Genomic DNA, 21,748 nt, shown 5'->3' with positions numbered 1-21,748 from the left:
CCCTGGTCGATGAGAAATGTAAAAAGGTAGAAGATGACTTAATGTTGTTTGAATGTGATATATGATACAATATAATGCTTGATATGGCAGGTTATCCCAATACATAGTATCAGTAATAAATATTTTAAAAGGACAAAGAGCTTACGTATCAACTAATCCACAAACATTTGTGTATGTATGACACATGCAGAGCATAGAACTGAAGTAAAATAAATGTGACAATACTTTCAAATATTTTATTTCTGGGACATTTTGATAAGCAAGTATCATAAGGAGATTCTCTTGAGAGTTATTACATCTCTCCCTGTCCTTTGAACATGATTTTTTCCCATGACAGCAGAAACCACTTGCAACCCCACAAGAAAAACCAGGGGAGTCTGTCTACGTCATTGCAGCCATTTATTTATCATGTGCTCATTAAGGTATTAGTATGCTGATTATACTTCTTACGTGGTTTTTAAATTAGAAAATACATCCAAAAGCAAAATGGCACAGATAATTATACAAACTTAAAAATGTAAAGAAACAGAAAGTAGAGATAAATAGATAAGGCAAATGATACATTGAGAATCCAAACCCAATACTTTAAAATATTTGGGGGATGAAGAGTGACGAACTGAAGCCACACTGGATGTGTGTAGAACTGCTCAGTGTGTTTCTCCTCCCCGTCGGAAAAGCCTCTCCTTCCTACAGGGATGACTAAACCGCAAACCCCAAACGAGTGTTAACACGCCACTGCTAGACTCACACGTGAACAGGGAGAGGAAGCAATTCCTTTCTATAAAATTGATCATACTATAGTACTCCTTGAAAATGGTACCATAAATACATTTTTGATGTAGATAACTTTTAAACATAATGTTACACTAATATTTTGAAGATTTAAACCCTTATTTGTTTTAATACTGATCAAATGATTAGATGTTAGTTTTAGACTCTACATGAACCAACAGGAAACATGTATAGTAGCTTACGCTACTATAAGCGTAAGCACAGGGGATTGTTTTTAGGTTGCTACTTCAGTGGGCAACATTCTGTCCCTGTAAGTCTAGAGAAATGTTCAAGTCTGAACCTATTACTAACATCCTGAAACTTGGAAGTCCAAATATGGGATGCTTTAAAGTCACGTACTATGATTTTAAACTGTATTGTACTAAGTACAGAATTCCAACATATACATCTAGAGAGATTAAAAGTAAAAGCTCTACAGTAAAGACATAATAATTTAAAAAATGCTACTGACATAGAACATTTATAATCCAGAAAATAAATATTCAGGGAGCTCACCAGAAGAATAAAGTGCTCTGCCTGAGTTATTGAAAGGCTGATGCTGGTGTATTAAATATGGCATTACCCACTGGAAAATACAGAGATTCTTATGGGTTATAATCAATATTTATTTCATAGGATTAACTGTTTTAGGAACCAATAGAAAGAGAAGAGCAGAACAAAGCACAATGACAATGATAAATTAGGAAGTAATGTTATTCTCTTAAGGATAAAATTTAAAGAAATGCCAACATTATACTCTATGAATAATATGCAGAAGGAAAAATCTAATAGAATGATATATTAATGTAAGATAATTTTATAAAAAATTCAGGTCAAATAAAATTCTTTCAAGGAAATACCCAAATGCCATTGACTTGTCAAAAACTATCTTGGCATATAATCTATAAAGGCAAAACTAAATAACAACACATTCTACCACACCAAAACAAAACCACCAACTAGTTTTATACTGTGTAAAGCGAAAGACTGACATTAAGATACGACAATGCATATTAGCTAGTACGTCTTCTATAGGTGGTTTCAGCAGCAATGAGAAATAATACAGAATTCAGTTCCAGCACTTAAAAAAACAAAACAATCAATTTCCCACCTGCCTACAAGATGCAGGGTGAAAAGGCGGCTTAGGGTTGCCACTGGGGAAGCATTCGGTTTGCCACCCTGTGTCACCCTTCTCATTCTTTAACCCCTGTTGATTATTATCTGCATAAAGTTTATATCTGCTAGACCATAAATTAACAGCTTTCAGGACATGCCTTGAAAGATTTTTAGGGAGGTTAAACAAATATGGTAGCCTAAAATCGTTCTCTATAACAAACATGTACACAGTGGAAGTGAGGTCATCAGTAAGTGATGGGGGGAGGAAGGACCTGGGGCTCAATCTCAAATTTGAAAGCACCTCCAAACAAACTTAAACTATAACTTAGCGGGATCATGAACTCTCATCCATTCTGGAAACAATGAGAAAAACATCAAATGTTGTAATGTCTTTTCTCATTGGGCAAATGTCAATAGGATCTATTACAATTTTACCTCAGTTGTTTCTGTCTTCATGCGGCATCTGTGTAAGTTTCCCCCAGATGAAGAACACAAACAACAGGCCAGTCTGGGTAATTAACCATGCTCCCCTCCTCTACTACCAGACCGCTGTGCGTGCAAGTTTTCCAAACTTTGTAATCACATCTGGAAGTGGTTCGTTTATTATTGAAAGAGAACTATCAAAAGGAAAAAACAATTTAGATTTTATCACATCCACAAACCAGTTTTAAATTTTTCTAATGGAGCATTTAAGAAAAAATATTATTCTGCAGAGAGCTCTCAAACGTTCATCAGTCAGTAGGACAACTGTGAAACTGATTCACTGTCAAAAAGGGGGGACTTGGGGAGGAGAATATTTTGGATCCTATATTCTAATTTACTATAATTCCCAATCACATTTCTTCTGTTTATTCTCTTCAAAGAGAGAAAACTGTCACAGTCCAAGTTGTTCAATTAGCTCTTTATCAGAGCATGAAGGAAGAGGCAAACAAGGCACTTGACTACCACAGGCGATAAAACATACACAATAATAAAAATGGTCATGTTTTAATAAAAGGCAAAAGGTTGAGATTTGTGATCTATATATGGTGGCTTTTGAGGGGTATAAAAATACAGCATCTCTTATTGGAATGACACATTTTGATCAAAAATCTCATTGTCCTTTCTTCAGTGGAATGATCAACTGGGAAATTAAAAAAAAATCCACACAGTTTTAAAAAATGGATACTTGCTACTATTGATGAAATTCTCCATTTAAACTCCTATTTTAAAAAGTTTTAAAGGTAAGCACTATTTTTTAAAAAATACAATGTGTCACTTACAGATAAAGTATAAGGCATTTTCATTGCCCTTTATAGATTTACTTGTAACTACCTATTAAGGAAAGAAAGCATAATTATTTCAGCACAGAGGTTGGAGTTTTTATTCTAAAATTTAATTCTTCACTAATTTATTCTAAAATGAATTTAATAGTTAACCAGGAAATTGGGTTTTATAAAAGTTATTTTATGGGCAGAAAGTACAGGGAAAAAGTAATAACAAGTGTCATACTGTCTCTTTATGTTATGAAGCCAAGTATTTCCTCATAGATTTCATTTTTAAACCTGGAGTTTATCCCTTCAGGCCTACTATTATTTTTCAAATATCCATATAAGTATTGAATCTAAAAATCAATTGGTAATTTTAATTCTCCTCTTTCTCTTCAAATTTCTTTCTTGTCTTCTGAAATGTTGACTTTCAAAAATTCACAGAATGAGCATGTTTCTTACAAAGTGGCTTATCCTTCTTGGAGAAGAAGGTCTGACCTTCCAAACTTTCACAACACACCTGGAAAAAAAAGTAAGATGAGATAATATAATTATTTTATCAAGGATGCATGAAGGGGAAAATGATTTTTCACCCAACAGATACAATGACAAAGCACTTTAGTTGGATATGTTGGACACCCTACCATTTCACAATTACTCTACTTCATTTCCTTTTTCGAGAGCAATGACAAATGACTTTTTCTGGAATGCATTCTAATTTATTTAAATTACTTATCATTATTTCTCTTTATTGGGAGTTGGCCCTAATGAAAAATTAACACCCAAAGAGGTCACACTAAATATTGATATAATTTCTCTTCCCAAATTCTAATCAATGCTTTTAATCTACCTCCTGTTCCAGAGAACCAAGGCATTCACACAGAAAACACAACACAATCGCTTTACCAAACATTCCCAAGCCCCCAAACACACAGGGATAGAATTCCTGAGAGGTTTTTTAAAATACATTCTTTAGTTTCCTATAATAAAAAATCTGGTCAAAATCTGGTTGCTGGATGGTTATGAAGTCTGTTAACTATCCACATTTATGTCTTCTTGTCTTTCCTATTGCCGGTGTTAAAGTGCTCATGAGAAGCTCTAAAGAGAATAGAAGGCAAATCTGCTAAAAATTACTTAATAGATTTTATGATGTCTAAGAGATGCATGAGGTAAACAAAACTGAGTTTAATGGTAACATTTGGATAATCATTCAACTTCCATTAACATGACTTTGTTCCCTTTATACAATGGGTATTGAAAACTATTAGATATATTAATTTTTTAAAAAGTCAAACATCTGAACAGAGCATCCTTATTAAATATATACTTGCTAAATCAAAAATGTATATTTTGGGTTAATGTTAATCTCTGAATCTATGCTCATGAAAAATATTAAAATATGAAATATAATAGGTAAATATATTACTACAAGTTTATTGTAGTCTCAAAAAGAAAAAAATATTCATGGACTATTGCTACGAAAGAAAACTTCCAATGTTAATTTAAAATAATTATTTATTTCTATTTTAAGAAGTACTTATGCTTCTAAAAATTACTAAAAAACAATAAGTTTTTTTAAAAAGTAAAGGACTCTTACTATTTTAATAAATATATAGCTTCTCCTTGGAAACGAAACTGTATTAAAAACATGATATTCTCTACACAGTAAGCATTTTATTCTATGCCAAGTAATTTTTTAAAGTGCCAAAAATTTTAATAAACAACTTTCAAAATCATTGTACAAGTATTTTTAGGTTTAAAGGATTGAAAGATACAAGAACTGTTAATTCCATTCAGCGTGTATGCTAGAACTGGCCATACTGTGCTCCTTTAGTTCAGAAATGCATTTACTTACTGAGCACACAAAGCAAGTGTCGTGCCAGGTATAGCCCAGCGCTTCCAGGAACATGTCGCCAGCTTCTATGGGAAATTCACACCCACGGCAGATAGTACCGAAGAGTGCATAGTAATCTGTGTTGAGGGAGGAGGAGACATCATTTAAACATGACAGAGCTTTAGAATGACAATTCCTAGAAAGCAGCAACAAATTTGGAATTGAATGAGAAGATGAAGAAAAAGTTATTAGTAACCCTGGAAAATTTTCAGATGGCATAATATTTGGCTTGAGATACATGCATAGCATGTTTCAGGTTACCCTTGGTAAATGCTATTTACACAACTTAACACCCTTTATTCTATTTTTCCATGTAATACTTTTCATTTCTCTCCAACTATTTAAATGTCCAAATATGTGTATATAAACAAGAACACATAAGTTATCAATAAACATGACTGTTTCAATACAATACAAAAAACCTTCCAATAACTAGCAACAATGAACTTCAACCAGAAAGAAATAACTGGTATTAGCAAATGTTATAGCATATCTGACTTGGTGAGGAAGAAAAATGTCACAGACAACTTCCATGAAAAAGTTCCATGACTGAGTTTCTAGCTGGACCATGTTACAATATTAGCCACTAGTTTTTTTTGCTATATTTTCCTTACAATTTTATGACTTCATGCTTAAAATCATTAGCCAGAGAACACTATTTACTTGACACAGATTATAGTTATAAAATACTAATAGGACTTCCTTCTGAAGAATGCAGTTTGACAAGGTATTTCTCATTATTACTAAATTAGAACTTACAGGCACTTTAATTTTCTTATATGTAGCTACTCTCACTACTTGTGTTTACTCATGGTTCACCTTTTGGCCTTGGACATTTTCGCCCAGCTTGGGCTGGAAGAGAAAATAGGCCATCTGTGCAACCTGATTCACCTTTCTTAGCAATCTTCAATATTCACTATTTGTTCAACACAGAGCCACAGAGTCCTGCCGTGTGCCGGGCCCTGCTCCAGGCCCTGGTCAGGGGTATGGTGCTGAAGGGAACTGATGTGCTGCTCTCCTCATGGTGCTTTTACTCTCCTTGGGAGCAGAATGTCATAATTTATTGTATTTTAAAAATAAGTAACAAACAAATTCAGACTGTAAAAAGTACCATGAAGGAAAGAAAAGAGTGATGTGATATAAATTAACTGGGGGACAAAAAATAACTGTGATATAATATAATATTATATAGGAGGGTTAGAAAGGCCTCTCTGAGGAGGTAATGGTTATGTTGAGACTGGAAAAAGAAAGGAGGAACCACCAGAGAACAGCCCGGGGAGAACATTCCAGTTAGAAGAAACAGCAAGTACAAAAGCCCTGAGGTGGGAAGGGATTTTAGCAGCTGTATGGGCCCCTAGAAGCCAGTGACTGAAGGTAAGGTGGTGGGAGGTAACGTCAGCAAAGCAGGTGCTCACAGGGGCACAATTTTTACTCTAACGGAAACTGTTAATAGTATGATTCACATTTAAACAAATATGACTGTGACTACTATTTGAGGGCTGGGGAACAGAAGAGATAACGAGTTGGCAATTACAATGTCTAGGCAAAGGGTGAGAATGAGTTGGATTTAGTGGCGATGGCTAACATGGAGAGAAAGAAATGAATGCGACATAAATACAGGAGGTATATGTTAGAATTTACTAATTAAATTGGATATAGGGAGAATAAGGCAAAGTGCAGAATCCCAGATGACTACTAGATTTTGGGATAGTGGAAGGCTGGGTTAAAAACAAGGCTGGGAAGTTAAAGAAAAAGAACAAAAACAGACCAAGATGATCAGAAGTGACAGTAAACTAGACTTCAATAATGCTTTCCCCTCTCTATAAGTAATTTTGGGATTTTTTGTTTTAAGATTTTATTCATTTTATTTTTAGACAGAGGGGAAGGGAGGGAGAAAGAGAAGGAGAGAAACATCAATGTGTGCTTGTCTTTCATGCGCCCCCTCCTGGGGACCTGGCCCGCAACTCAGACATGTGCCCTGACGGGGAATTGAACCAGTGACCCTGTGGTTCGCAGGCCAGCACGCAATCCCCTGAGCCACACGAGCCAGGGCTCAATTTTGGGGTTTTAAAAATAGGACTTCTTACACTATATTAAATATATTAAGGCTAGATAGTTTTTTTACATGTTTTGGCTAGATAGGGACTATCTGCCATTTAGTCCATATATCTTACAAAGCTTCTAAAACAAACAAGCAAAAAGCTCTTTCTTCAGAAGAATTAAGTGGCATTACAAAATGTAAAATAATCTGGTTGAATCAGGGTAGGTAGGCAGCTTGTAGCCAACCTGTCCCATAAAAGCCTATGGGGCAATTCACTGGGATTTCCGCAGGGCTTCCCACTGGATAGTATGACATAGATCTAAACTGGTCCTAACTAGGGAACTAAGAGAAAGGTGAAAATAAGAAAATACTGAGTGAGCAAAATAGGACTGAGTGGTGTTGACCAGCCTCAAATTAGAAGCGGCCTGCTCCTTTAACTTGACTATTGTGGAATATTTCCTTCTTCCAACACCACTCACAGATATTCAAGATAGAGCAATAAAACTCCATAGTGGGAATGCAGTATAGTGAGTGAAGGCATGACAAAGGAAAAATATTTTATTTTTGAAAAATGTATGCACAGTAGTAAAATCTAAGTAAGGGTAAATTAATGAGTAAGTGCTATGAAAGTCCGTGTACAGCTTCTGGGGAGAAAAAGGAAGTGTCCAGATTTCAGGTAATAAAGCAAATGTCTGGTCCTTAGAGCTAATTTATTAAAATTCACTTTACCGAGGGAGCAACTAGAGCCAGGATTACCCTCCCCTTCAGGTAAAATAACAAAGGATTCCAACTGATTGTCAAGGAAATTGCCTTAAAGAGCAAATCAGTATCATATTCAAAAATTGAATATTTGTCATGTTTATAATCACTCAAATTTTACTTATTGAATTTTAAGAGGTGGCTGGATGCTATAGGATTTGGCAGAATTTATAGCCATAAATTATCGGGGATTCAGGCAAAGCGCTTTTCTCCTAAGTAAAGCTTACGCGTGCTCATGTCTCTTAATTAAATTGGGGCTATCTGTTTTGACAGTCACATAAAATTATACATAGTTATTTTGTCATATATTTAGGGTAAGGTTAAATGTTCCTAAAATAATTAGGAAAACTATTTTGCCTAATATATTTCCTTTCAACGTCAGAGCAATATAGGCTTAATGCGTTACCCTCATTCGAAACTTAAGAAACTAATGGCTTCAGAAGCTTACCAGTCTCACAGTAAGGTTCACCATCCTCCAAGTGAAAAACATTATTACGAATGGGTTTTCCACAGGCCACACACAAAAAACAGGAAACATGCCAAGTTTGTTTCAAAGCATTGATGACTTCCTGTTATAGAAAGGTAATTGGATGTAAAAAAAGATGACAATACACAAATACTTACTTAACTAGCTCAACCAATGCAGCCCTTTCAACTGAACAAAGCATATTCACATGCTTTGTCTTTGCCTTGAGCTTTCCTCCTAAGTAACAGGAGATACGAAGGAACAAGCTTACAAATTGTCTAAACTGATGCACTATATAATGTGCATTTTTCACAAACAGTATCAATAAACTTCTTTAAAGAATGATTAGTGTGTTGTTTAAACATTATTTGAGCAGTGAATAAAGTAAGCATTTCATAAGCACTTGCTATATAATACATTCTGTTTTCTCTCAAAAGGTGTCAGAAAACATTAACTTATAAAAGTTTCATAGTATTTTCTTGAAAATATCATGGAGAAAGGGCAAACATTTAAAAACTAAACAAACCTATACTTCAGTGCATTTTGGAAGCAATAACCTAATCAGTGTGATCCAATCAGTTTAGCACATGTTTAGGGTTTGGGAAATTAGCTGTGACTGTACTAAGCGTACACTCAAAAGAGTACCTAAAATTTAAACCATGAAGCAAGGATTCTAGTCAACGGTGGCCCTATAGTTAAATATACCAAGTACCAAAAACTTGGGCCAGCTTTTAGTTAGCAGAAGTTTTGGGAAGATTTTGCAAGGAATCATTTCTTTGGATTGAAAGAGATGGAGCCATTAAAATCATTTTTAAAGAATAGTCAATAACATGAAGACTTACTCTTTCCATAATATTTACCATAAAAACAGCATGCCATACACAAAGTATGGTTATTATTTTATAAATGAATTACTTATAAGGGGCAAACTGGAAGAAAATCCATCCAAGGGTTAGCAAGAATTATCTGGGAATGGTAAATAGGTCATTTTAATTTCATTCTTTACATATTTTTGTATTTTCTAATTGTTGTAGAGTGAAATATTTTCTCTTATAATAAAAATATTGTCAAAATAAAAGAAAATGATATAGAATAAATTATTAGCCATGGAAAATGTCACAGTTCACTACTAAAGGACAGTGAAAAGAAATGACAGTTGTTTAGATCCCCAAAAGACGACCATGAACAACAAATGTACAATCAACCGAATCATTTCCCAAGGCTTCCAGCAAATGCTTCCCTTTATATACTTGAGATAGATTACTATCCCTTCTTTAATAGGTACTCAGATAACTAAAACACAGTCCAGGGAATCTGTCCTTTTGGTGAAGCTCATGCCTATCTCTGAAGCAATGAGTGTCAGGTTTCCATTTCCCAGAACCTGTTTTGGTTCCAAGACTGTTACTTGACTTTGTTTTATTAATTATTCTGGAATTCATAGAATAGATTTATATACTAAAACAGTAATAATGTATTCTACTTATTAATTGTCATTGGGAAGGTACAGCTTGAATCATTCTATACTTTTGTTCCTAATATATTGTACAAATTAATATTTCACATGGCATTTCATGTGGTATATTTACAATTTCTCAGTGTCCTCGAAGTTTTAGATATATTTAATGATATAGTCTAAAATTAAGACTACTCTATAATCCATGCTAACTTCTCATGATATGAATTTAGAGTTTTACTATTATATTTTCATATTGGAAATATTAGAATTCAGCAATGCTATTTCCAAACTTCCTATTAGTTGTATGAGTTTCATAGGAGAACAGGCAACTTGGCTCCTTCTAAAGTAAAATTCCAACTCCTGGTCACCCATAGGAAATGCCTGGCTCTTATTTGGTAATTGCAACCTGGGTACTGCAGAGTGGGAAATTCATTCATTCACTATTATTTATTATGTACGTGACACCTAAATTACTCCCTTTATGCAAAAAAATTTAAAAAGGTGTGGTTTTATTATTTTTCTATACAGGTATGCTCTCATAAAACTGAGGTTATATTTTTAAACATTATATGCATTCAAGAAAAACATATCATTTATAAGCCTGTTTTATATATTTCATGAGATCTGTGCCCTCTGCTTGAACCCTGACAAATAGGGAAGTGCTGCTCTTATAAAAGCTATGGAATTTAATTTAAAACAGTGAAGGTGTCAGTTCTGAGAACTCTGATGTGTGTGGTCCTGTACGACCTCTTCATTCCCGAGCAAACAGGGTCCTGTTGAGGTAGTACACCCAGAGTAAATTATTTTTCTCTCTCAGTGGCTAGACTTTCACCAGACAAACCAGTACTCGACAACACAAAACCTAAGACAACCTGGCCCCATGAGACCTATCTACAGAGGTCTATTTAGTTTTGCTTTACAGCAATAATTACTGACGAAAACAATGACGGAAGGGGTTCATAACAACAATTGTTGTGCTTTAAAATTCACTCAGAATAAAGAGATTTCTGATACTTACTCCAAGGATCTTCTTTTGGCATCGACCACATTCAGGAGCAAAGAACTTCTCATAGCAGAGCTCACAATACAGGGCTCCCTTTTCCTCCACAAATCCAATGTAGGCCATTGTATTTTTGCAGTGAGCGCAGTTAAATTCTTCTGGATGCCAAGATTTTCCCAGTGCCACTAGGAATGGTCCCCTGAAAGAAGTAAAGAGATCAAGCTGGCTCAGGAATCAAAGTTTCTAAAGTTTGCCTGGATAGGATTCTCTTTTATACAATATCCAAACAATTAAATGCTTGCATAATTCTCCTTCTCAGGGACTGAACCCATGTCATTTTACATAGGGACTTCCTGCACATTCATGTGAAAAGAGAGGAGGAGTAAGAGCACTGAAAGGGCATGTGCCCCCTCCCCTGTTATTCTATCTGCAAGAGATTTGGTAGTTACGTTTTTTGAGTTCCAATGAGTGAGTTTATTTGTGTCATGATTATGACTGAGAATGAGGATGTTAACTGTGACAGAAAACAACCAGAAAAAATGTGGTTTAAGCAGAGGTGAGAGTTTGACATTTCCATAAAATAAACAAAAGGAAAATCTTAATTTGGTAATGTCAGGATCCTAAATATAATATTATCCAATAAAATATTCCAGTCAATTTCTCTTCCCTACACATAGTTTCATATATTTCTTAACTTTATTAAGCATATCAAATCATCAACCTCCAAAAGGACTACAGAAACTGTAAACTGGGTATTAGAGATTGTTTGAAGCTACTTAGGAAGGTTTTATTTAATTCAAACATGACTTGTTTTTAATGCACATTTATATCAAGGTAACAAATGTTTGTAAAGAGATTTTTTCCCATTAAATATCATACAGTCATGAACTGATAAGGGTTTGGTTTGCTGGACAGGAATTCAGTATGAAGTCTTATCTAGTCATGAAGCCTGCAGAGCTTAACCATTCTAGCCTCTATAACTTTCTTTTCAGTAACATCACACTAATTTTTATTCATAGAGCAGCTTTACCTCCAAGGCACATTAACACTGATCTAATTTATCCGTGCAGCATTCCTCTGAGATAGACCAGGGTAGTTATTGTGCCCTCAGTTTAACAGATGGAGCAGCTGAGATACAGAATATTCAAAAGATATGACAAATACCATAAAAATCTCCGACTGAGTGAGGGCCAGAAGCTGAATGTCCCGAATCCTGGCACACTTCCAGTCAGCCGATACTCTCTGCCTTTGGTCTCATTATCATCAGGCACCATGACTGAGCCACCACAGGGTAACTGTTATTACTATCAAATACCTACTTCCAGCCACATTACTAATAAGAAGAGTTACAGTAATAAGCAGCATAAAGTTAAAGCACTTATTTTAGCCTCTGATATTCAGTAACTATCTCCCATTGGGAATTCTTTGCAAATATACACTGATGTTTACTAGGAACCCGCACCTAATTCTAAAGGAGTCAAGGAAGTAGAAAGGCACTTGAATGATTCAAATGTGTTCTGTAGGGTATAAGTAGGTGTTTTCTAGCTCCATTTTTTGTTTCTTTTTTTTTTCTTTTTCTTAAAAGACACAACATTTTATTTTTCAATTACAGTTTACATTCAATGTCATTCTGTATTAATTTCAGTTGTACAACATACTGTTAGACAATCATATACTTTACAAAGTGTCCCTCCCCCTAATATTTCCAGTACCCTAGATGGCATCATACATAGTTCTTTCAGTATTATTGACTATATTCCCTATGCTGTACTTTATATCCCTGTGACCATTTTGTAAACTACCAATTTGTACTTAATTCTATAATACGCCATTTGTATAACCTAGTGCATGCAGCTCTCTTAGTACTTGAGACAAGTAGTTATTATTATCTTTTAAACTCTAGGGTACTTTGGTTGTATTACCACTTAACAAGGAATGCCTTTGTTAGCTGATTCCTGCCAGAAGGAGAAAGGGCTATGGATTCCCTACTATGTAACCAAGTATGTTACTTGTAGTAGGTTGTCTCTCAATTTCAAACTGGTTTATAAGTAACTGTCCTGCTAAACAAGTTCCTTCTTTCACTATTTTTTCAGTATATATTTGGCAAGTAGTTTTCCTTCAAGTATAAACCAAGAAGTTGAAATGCTCAAAGCTAGTCAAAGTTTTATGAGAAGTCTAAGCTTTTCCACCAGGTGGGTACCTGGCTATATATGCCTGAAAAATCTGCCAAGCTAAATTTTTTGTGACCGTAACATTGGTCTGGACATTAAAGTAGTTCAGTACAATTTACTGGGGTGAATTTTTTATAAGAGCACATCTTCAGTTCCTCCATGAGCCTGGATGGCCCCTTGAGGCCAGCACGCATAGTCTTCTCAGTTTGCAAAAGCAGTCAACCAACCTCAAACTCCACATTCCATTAAAGCAAGGGGTTAGTTACTATATGCGTGGAATAAAGAGCTTTATTCCTGGAACATGTCTATCAGTGCTACCAGGCCGCTAATAAAGTTCATTCGAGAAAAAAATACAAGACATTTAAGAAAAATTGATTGAGGATCATAACATCTATTTTCTAGATTTTCTAAAATGTGTGTTGAGATCAGCTCAGACCAGCAGAGTGATGGGTTCTGCAACTGAGACAGACCCATTCCACAGAATTATTCCTTTAATGACCAGTGTTCAGTGGGACACCATCAGTCTTCACTGACCCTCGCCACAGGAAAGAGCTCTGAGGAATCCATCTCGGCTCTTCCTGCAAGTTGCTGCTTGAAAGTGTTCTTTGTTAGATCACACAAGGCCATTTTCACATGGATTCCTTGGAGAAATTCTTTTCAGATTTTTGCAACAAAAATAGTTTTGCTTCTTCTGAGTAACAGAATTATTTTTCAACTCAATGTATAGTACTTTGGAAAATTAACTCCATTTTTTGTCGACTGTTTGAACACTTAAAGCCAAATTTAGTCCAACCACAGCAAGTATGTAAGTCAATGTTGCAGGTCTTATCCAGTCACAATGAAAAATTTCTGTCCAGTGCTCATTTTCAATGGTCCCATTCAAGATTTTCATGCTTGCTTTGTTCCCTTTTGCAATTTAGAAGATTTTCTTGCATTTTGTGTATTCTTTTTTTTAAGTTTTTGTTTTAAATTGTTTTAAAGATTTTATTTATTTATTTACTTTCTTAGAGAGGGAAGGGAGGGAGAAAGAGAGAGAGAAAAGATGAATGTGTGATTGCTGGGGGCCGTGGCCTGCAACCCAGGCATGTGCCCGGACTGGAAATCAAACCTGCGATGCTTTGGTTTGCAGCCTGCGCTCAATCCACTGAGCTGCACTAGCCAGGGCGATATTTCATGTATTCTTAAAAGTGTTTTTGAAAGCTTTCTGGACTAACATCCACTACAAAAAATAAACAGTAATATTGTCCACCAAAAGTGTAATTTTAAGATATTGTTTTAGTTTATCAAATGTGAATAGTGAAAGATCCTAACAATAATAAAGAAACTCCCTCTGCACCTTTAAAAAGTGAGTTGAAGATGACCCCTGCTCCTGCCAAATCTCCTTTTTCTTTACCAAACATGCTCTGGGCAGATACTGGCCTACTGTGATATCCCTTGGCTACACTGGAAGAGTATTTTTCCATCAATGCCGTTGAAGATATAAACAGATTAAACAATAAAATCTTCTACTTATAACAAAGTACTCTCTTCTCTGTGTCAGGAGAGACTCATTTAACAAATTCATTAACACAGGATTAACACTGAAGAAAGTTCTTGTTCCGTGTAGGATTGGGTTTCCATCTTTAAAGTGGAATGACAGGCTTGGATAACTGCAAATGGAATTAAGTATTCAGCTACCTCTTATAATACTCTGCGCCTCATGGGCACTTACTAAATACTTGTTGACTGACAAAGGAAGGGAGGGGGAGAGTTAAAGCCCTGATTGGCTGAGAGAAGAGCTAGGGCATGAAACTTTTTATCCTGTTTATCTTCTGTGAGACTTATGCTAAAAAGGAAAAAAACAATATGAAAGAAGAGATAGGGAAGGATGCTAAGAGGAAAAGAAAAGTTTACAATAGAAAAGTGAAAGGAATTGCAAATTCCAACAGGCACAATCTAGCAGGGATTTAACTTTGAAATCAAATGCTTACTTCTTGCCTCACTTTATTATTTAATTTTCACAACCCTCAGTGACATACATTAACTCTGTAAAAACAGATGAAGCTAACATTGTAGAAGATAGCCAACTTTCCTAAGATTATGGAAATGGTGGATAATGAACTGTAGAGCTGGACCCTCCAAGGCCCAGCCATTAAAAATTAAAAATTTTATTTGGCCAAGACTTACTGCACCAATAGATGTTAAATGTCACATAAAAAAGAACTCTTGTGCTCAAAAATAAATATGGAAGCTGATATTCTACTTAACTAGGTGTAATAGATAATGAAAATGTATAAGCTAGTTTATATTACACTCAACTTTTAATTAAGAAGGGCCTAGCATGAGAAAACAGTCAAAGAACAACAAAGCTAGAAAAACAAAATGAAACAGAAAAGATTATTGGGAGAAAATGCACAACACACACAGAGTCACAAATATATACAAACACACATGCAGGAAGAGAAAAGAGTAAAAGAGAGGGAATGAAGTGACTATCTTTTGTGATTACAATACTTGAAATTAGAAATATTAAAAATCTTCCCCAAAATTTAGAAACATTGTATTTTTGACACACTTAATTCATTTCCACTGGATTATCCCAAAACTTTCCAATTTAGAACATACAAAAATACTTCTTTAATTGTCTTTCTTTCTCTCTCTCTCTTTTCTTCTTATTCTATTACAGTTGCCCCAATTTTTTCCCTTTTGCCCCCCTCTACCCAGCCCACTCCTCTCTACCACAATCATTCCCCTCTCCCTTGTCCATGTCCGTGAGTCCTTCAAACATGTTCTTTGACTAATCTCTTCCACGATTAACTGCTCCCTCCTCCCCTCCTACAGCTGTCAGTCTATTCCATGTTTCTATGTCTCTGGTTCTATTTTTCCGATTAGTTTATTTTGTTCATTCGATTCCAGTTATAAGTGAGGTCATATGGTATTTGTCTCTCACCAACTGGCTTATTTCACTTAACATAATAGTCTCTAGTTCCACTCATGCTGTTGCAAAAGGTAGGAATTCCTTCTTTCTTTCTGTTGCATAGTATTCTATTATGTAAATATACCGCAGTTGTTTTTTTTTAATCCACTCATCTACTGATGGGCACTTGGGCTATTTCCAAGCACTACTGTAAACAGTGCTGCTGTGAATACAGGCATGTCTAAGTTCTTTCAAATTGGTGTTTCAGAATTTTTAAGGTATAATCCTATCACTGTTGGAATCACTGAGTCAAAAGGCAGTTCCATTTTTAATTTTTTTTTTTGAGGAAATTCCATGTGTTTTCCATAGTATCATCTTTAATTCATAGTCCTTTTAGAGACTGCTTTTAAAAGGTGGTAAGGCTTTCAGCCTGTCCTCTATTTCAGTGTCTTTGGTTATATTTTGCTTATTTCTTTGTTTTGTTGTTTAGGTTCCTGTTAAAGGGGAGATCCTATGGTATTTGTCTTTCACTGCCTGGCTGAAAGTGACCAGAGGGGAGAGAAGAGGGAATTTCAGGGGAGAATGGGAAGGGTTTACAGGAACAAATTTAAAGGACACATGGACAAAAACTAGGGGGAGGGTGGTATTGGGAGGAAAGTGGGGAGGGTTGGGTGGGTGGGCTGGATTGGGAGTAAAAGGGAGAAAACTGTACTTGAACAATGATTAAAATAAAAAAATAAACATGTTAAAAAAATTAAAATAAAAGGTGGTAAGGCCACTTATAAATAGCTTTTTTTAATTTGAAAGAAATGAAGGACATGCTCCTTAAGAATAAATGCATAGGTAAAATGAGCCCAAGCATAATAGTGCATAAAAGAACAAGTTCTAAAAAAGGTAATATTAATTGATAATTTAAAGACAAGTTAACTGGAGGCAATTACAGTCAATTTACATGGAGGTTATTATAAAATTAGATAATCAGGAGAAATGTGATTCTATATAATAAGACAAGTGGAATATAATTTCAGTTTGGCAAGGCTAATAGCATGTGTTCCTTCAAATATTTTTTAAAAGTTCATTCATCAACTGAACATTTACTAAATGTGATGGTAAGTGCCAGGCACTGTTCTGGGAGCAGAGACGATACCAAGAAACAAAGCCAGAAAAAGCCCTGCTTGCACGGAACTTACATTCTAGTATCGTGGAGAGAGACAACAAAAAAGATAAATACAATACATGGTATGTTAGATTTTAAATGCTGGGGATAAAAATGAAGCAGGGATGCGAGATAGGGAGACTATATGTGGGCAGCCGGGAGTGGCCAGGAATACTCTGATAATTGAGTGAAGACCTGAAGGAGAAGAAAGTGAGCTATGCAAATATCTCAGGAGAGAGAATTTAGGCAAAGGAAACAGCAATTTTTCAATACTGTAAATCTGAACTCTTGTTCTGTATCTTTGGTCATTTCCTTAAATTAAGGGACTAACACATTAAACCAAGAAACCTTTTATTTTCAAGTAAAATCTTAACCAGAAGGGGAAATAAATAAAACCTATTAATAAAGGAGTGTTCAGAGATTGGAATGGATGGTGAGACAGGCAAAACAGTCTGCTGGCCTCTCCTTGGGGTAACTGAGATACCTCTCCTTAGGAGAAAAATATGAAAATCACTGAGCAAGAAATAATTCAGTAATGTTAAAATTCTCTTTCTCACTAGAATTAACTATGGGTTGACTGAACGTGATTGTTCTGGGGCTGTAATGCAAGCAAAAGCAGAACAATAGTAATGCGGCTATTTTTTAAAAAGCATTCCCTATCTAAGAAGAAATTCAAGCACCATAAATCCCTTACTTCTTTCACAAAGATGCTAAGGAGCTAAACATGAATGGTCCATTTAATTTCATATAATTAATACAAGTGGTCAGTCCATTTTAATGCCACTAGATGTAACAGTCAAGAAATAATCCAGCGTTTTCATAAGCCCATTCTACCATGGAAACTAAAATGTGATTCTGGCTATATTAGGCTGATTTTCTGATTCCCTATTATGCCAGCATTCCAACAGTTGATCTACTCATGAGTAAAAGAGTGGAAGAAATTCTATCATAAATGGATTGGAAACGTTCATAGCAAACTTAATCAAAGCTTCAGCAGAATTTCCTAAATTGTAACACCCTAGTCATCTATAAAAAGCAACTAACTAATCAAAGTAGTGCCTAAATAATACAATTTAGGCAGAATATTCACAATCTTTTCAGGATTCAAATAAACCAAAAAATTTTAAGTATTAGATCAAAATAAAATGATTTATAGAGTTTTAAGTTAAATATGTTCTATAAGAGATAGCCAGTTCAGTACTAATATTCAGTGATACAGGTTTCTGAGGTTTTTTCCAAAAACAATTTACTTTGCTAAAAATAAAATAAAACACAAACTTTGCCTTAGTTTGGATTTATTTAAAAATGTTTGAAAATGTAAAATATTTAGAAAATAAATATAAAATAGGGAAGGGTTTACAGGAACAAATATAAAGGACACATGGACAAAAACTAGGGGGGTTGGAAATGGGAGGTAGGTGGGAAGGGATGGGTGGGTGGGCTGGGATGGGAGTAAAGGACAGAAAACTATACTTGAACAATGATTAAAATAAAATTTAAAAAAGAAAATAAATATAAAATAAACAATATAAATTATACTCTGGAAAACAAACAATATAAATTCTAAAATCTTAAACTTCTTAAGAGTTTGCCAGGTTGCAATACTCTACACTGAAAGTATCAAGTCTGTGTGCAGCTTGTTTTTAAAACAGGTGTACAAGAGAATGTCACTTGATCTAACGCCTCCTTGCTTTGGTAAGTGATACTGGTGTTTGAGGCCAAGAACTAGAATTATGCTTTGACTAGGTCTCGGAACTGACCACAATCTATTCAAGTTGCTTTAGCATTTGAGCACCGGGCAAATGTGTTACGTTAATTACTGTTAGAAGATCTTGACATGAACTAATCCCTGTTCCTATTAGTTTCCTTATAAATGAAGCTTTAATGTATAACTGATAACAAGTGCTGGGGTAATCCAGAGCAATATAAAATTTAACAGATGAGGGAGCAATAAGTGATGGCCATTCATGTTATTAACATAATTTATTTCACATGACAAGAATATCGTGGACTAAAATTTCATTCTGGTCTAGTATTAAAACTGAAATAAGGTAGGCAGGGGTGGGGATATAATTTCTATCCATTGTAAGTTTTTTAGATGTGCTGGTAGTAGTGATTACAGGGTGTCACAGAATTTGATAAATCAGACAACATGAATAAGCAACTGAAATGGTTTGACATTTTGCTAACCTATCTAATTATTTGCTTACAACAGCTACATAAGAAGCAGTGACTCCTGTCTCCATAAAGGGTATCTGTGCCCACCACATTGTATTCCTAAATACCAGTCTACCTAACCAAAGTACTGTAACTCACAGAAGCAATGTGACAAGCTTGAACATTTTATTTCATTAATATTAAACCTAAAGCCCTGGCTGGCTGGCCCGGTTGGTTAGAGCGTCATTCCTGTATGACGTTCTTAGAGTTGCGGGTTTGATCCTTGATCAGAGGCACTTACAAGAAGCAACCACTGAATAAATAAGTGGAAAAAGAAATTGATGTTTCTCTCTCTCTCAAATCCATAAATAAAAATAAAAAATTAAACCTAAAAATATAACAACTAAATATAGTGAGTAATTAAAAAGTGTTTTATTATGCTAAGTGAAATAAGTCAGTCAGAAAAAGCTGAGGACCATATGAATTAACTCATGTGGGATATAAAACTGAAACTCACAGACGCAGACAACAGTGTGGTGGTTTTCAGAGGGAAGGGGGCTGAGTGTTAGAAAAGGGTGAAGGGGCCAAATAGATGGTAAAAGAAGATGATTTGACTTTGGTTGGTGGGCACAAGCGCAACATACAGATTGTGCATCATAGAAATATACTCTTGGAACCTGTATGACCCTATTAACCAATGTCACACCAATAAATTTTATAAAATAAAAAAGTATAGTGTTTTATTTACTAGGGTAAAGTAGCAATATCACACTAGAGTAGTACTTTTAGAAAAATAACTGCAACTGAATCAATATTACGGCCAGAAAACTGAGTGCCTCTGAGTGCTGGTTATGGTGCAGGACTGCGGGAACCTCTGCTGAGTTCCTTCTCCTCATAACCACTATTACTGCTGCTGCTGGCTAACTCTTAGTAAGCAGACACCACCCACTGTGGACAATATTACAATTTAAGTGAAAAATAAGTTTACAAAAAGTATATTATAATTCCATTTCTGCAAATAAAATCTGTCCTCAAGTGTGTGTGTCTTGAAAGTGTGACTTAAAATATTAACTGTGGCTCACTTAGGAAGTAGAATTATGGATGAACTTTTATTTTTGCTTTCAGTTTTTCTATATTTTTGAAATGTCACAATAAACATGGACTACCTTTAAAATATAAAGTTGTTTAATTTTTAATCATGTATTGTGTGCTGTGTTCTCGACTCATTTATTATTAAATAGTGGGTCCAGGAGAAGAGTATTTATACTTGATTTTTAAAGAAAGTATTAAGGCTTGGGCTCCAGTTTCAGTATTAACAAGACACATCATCCTAAGCAATAATTATGTAATCGAGGAGGGGAAACATCTTAACCTCATTTAACTTCAGAGAACCTCTGTTTCAACTATTTCAAAACAGGGTAAATTAAAAATGAGGAGAGAGCTTGAGCAGTCATTTCGACTGATCATTTGTTACTGCCAACAAGGTGACTCACAGAGTGTCAACGAGGACCTGCTGGTGGGATCCCACAGTCACCATTCACACCTTTACCTCATAACATCTTCAAAGCTGCTTAGTACGGAATGCTCAGAGATTTACTAAGTGCCAGTACAGTATACTCACTTAAGGTCCGGGCCTTTTTTCCTACTCGGAATTTAAGAGACAATACTTTGATAAAAATATAAAGAAGCAGGTTATGATCTCATCTAAAATTTAAAGCATTTATGTATAGTCTGAAGGTAATTATATTTTTCAGTGCTTAGGGGTTCAAAAAGCCAATCTTCTTCCCTATAGGACTCAAAGTTCTTTATGTTCTGTCAGTAGTTATTTTTCATTTAAATGAAAAGTCCTCACTTATAATTTGTAATAATGAAGTTTGGATAAATGATCTTCAGGATCCCTTCGAGGCTTAAAATTTTATTATTCTCTGATAGGCTACATTAATCATTATTTTTTCTTAGAAATTAATAAACTGAAAAAAATAGTATTTTAGTTCTCATTTCAAGGGCCCAGAAGTATTTTTCATTAAAATAGATTCCAAGAAATGTATTAATATTTATCTACTTCAATAACGGCTTATATAAAAATATGGCAAGAATATTTTCCCTAGTAAAATTGTGATTCAGAATATTTAAAAATATTAACATTGGTATTAAGTACTCCTAAGAAATTTCCAAAACAACCAACCTGATAACCTGGTTACAGTGGGCGCACATTGGAGTGCGCTTCCCTGCTGGAATGTGCTCAGCTCTTTGCACTAAAGTGTCCTGGTCGCTTGGCTGGGGTTGCCCCACAGCTGAGTTGGCTGGTGGTGCTGCGCCTGAGATTCTTCCAGTGGAAGGTGCTAGGAGTTAAAACACAAAAAAACAATCAGAATGAGAGTAAGCCAAATACAAACTTTTTCTAATAAATAATACTTTGAAAAATAATCTATTCACTCACTCCCATTTAAGAGGTTACGTAGCAAACACTAGACTGACTACAGGGATAAATAAAAAGGAAAATCAAGGATTATTATAACATCAAGAGTTATGACAGATGTGTTCACAACATGTTTTGGAAAAAGAAATACTTCTGCTTCCAAGAGGAGATACGGTTAGGGTACATATTCACAGCATCT

At 35.0% G+C, this 21,748-nt stretch overlaps 1 protein-coding gene across 6 annotated transcripts in view; it reads right to left on the bottom strand.

Annotated features, from left to right (window-relative positions):
• Window positions 1-382: 382 nt before the first annotated feature.
• Window positions 383-21,748, bottom strand: part of PDLIM5 (PDZ and LIM domain 5) — a 209,258-nt gene continuing 187,892 nt past the window's right edge. For all 6 annotated transcript variants that reach the window (XM_045820066.1, XM_045820067.1, XM_045820068.1 and 3 more), the window contains 5 exons: window positions 21,316-21,472; window positions 10,769-10,949; window positions 8,277-8,397; window positions 4,990-5,105; window positions 383-3,654 (listed from right to left, as the gene is read on the bottom strand). In XM_045820066.1, the coding sequence (XP_045676022.1) occupies window positions 3,565-3,654; window positions 4,990-5,105; window positions 8,277-8,397; window positions 10,769-10,949; window positions 21,316-21,472 (665 nt within the window). In that variant the 3' untranslated portion in view covers window positions 383-3,564. The remainder of the gene's footprint in view (window positions 3,655-4,989; window positions 5,106-8,276; window positions 8,398-10,768; window positions 10,950-21,315; window positions 21,473-21,748) is intronic.

This window comes from Phyllostomus hastatus, unplaced genomic scaffold, assembly GCF_019186645.2.
Source record: "Phyllostomus hastatus isolate PE091 unplaced genomic scaffold, TTU_PhHast_1.1 phas_scaffold_39, whole genome shotgun sequence".
Taxonomy (NCBI): domain Eukaryota; kingdom Metazoa; phylum Chordata; class Mammalia; order Chiroptera; family Phyllostomidae; genus Phyllostomus; species Phyllostomus hastatus.
This window is presented reverse-complemented; position numbering and strand designations above follow the sequence as displayed.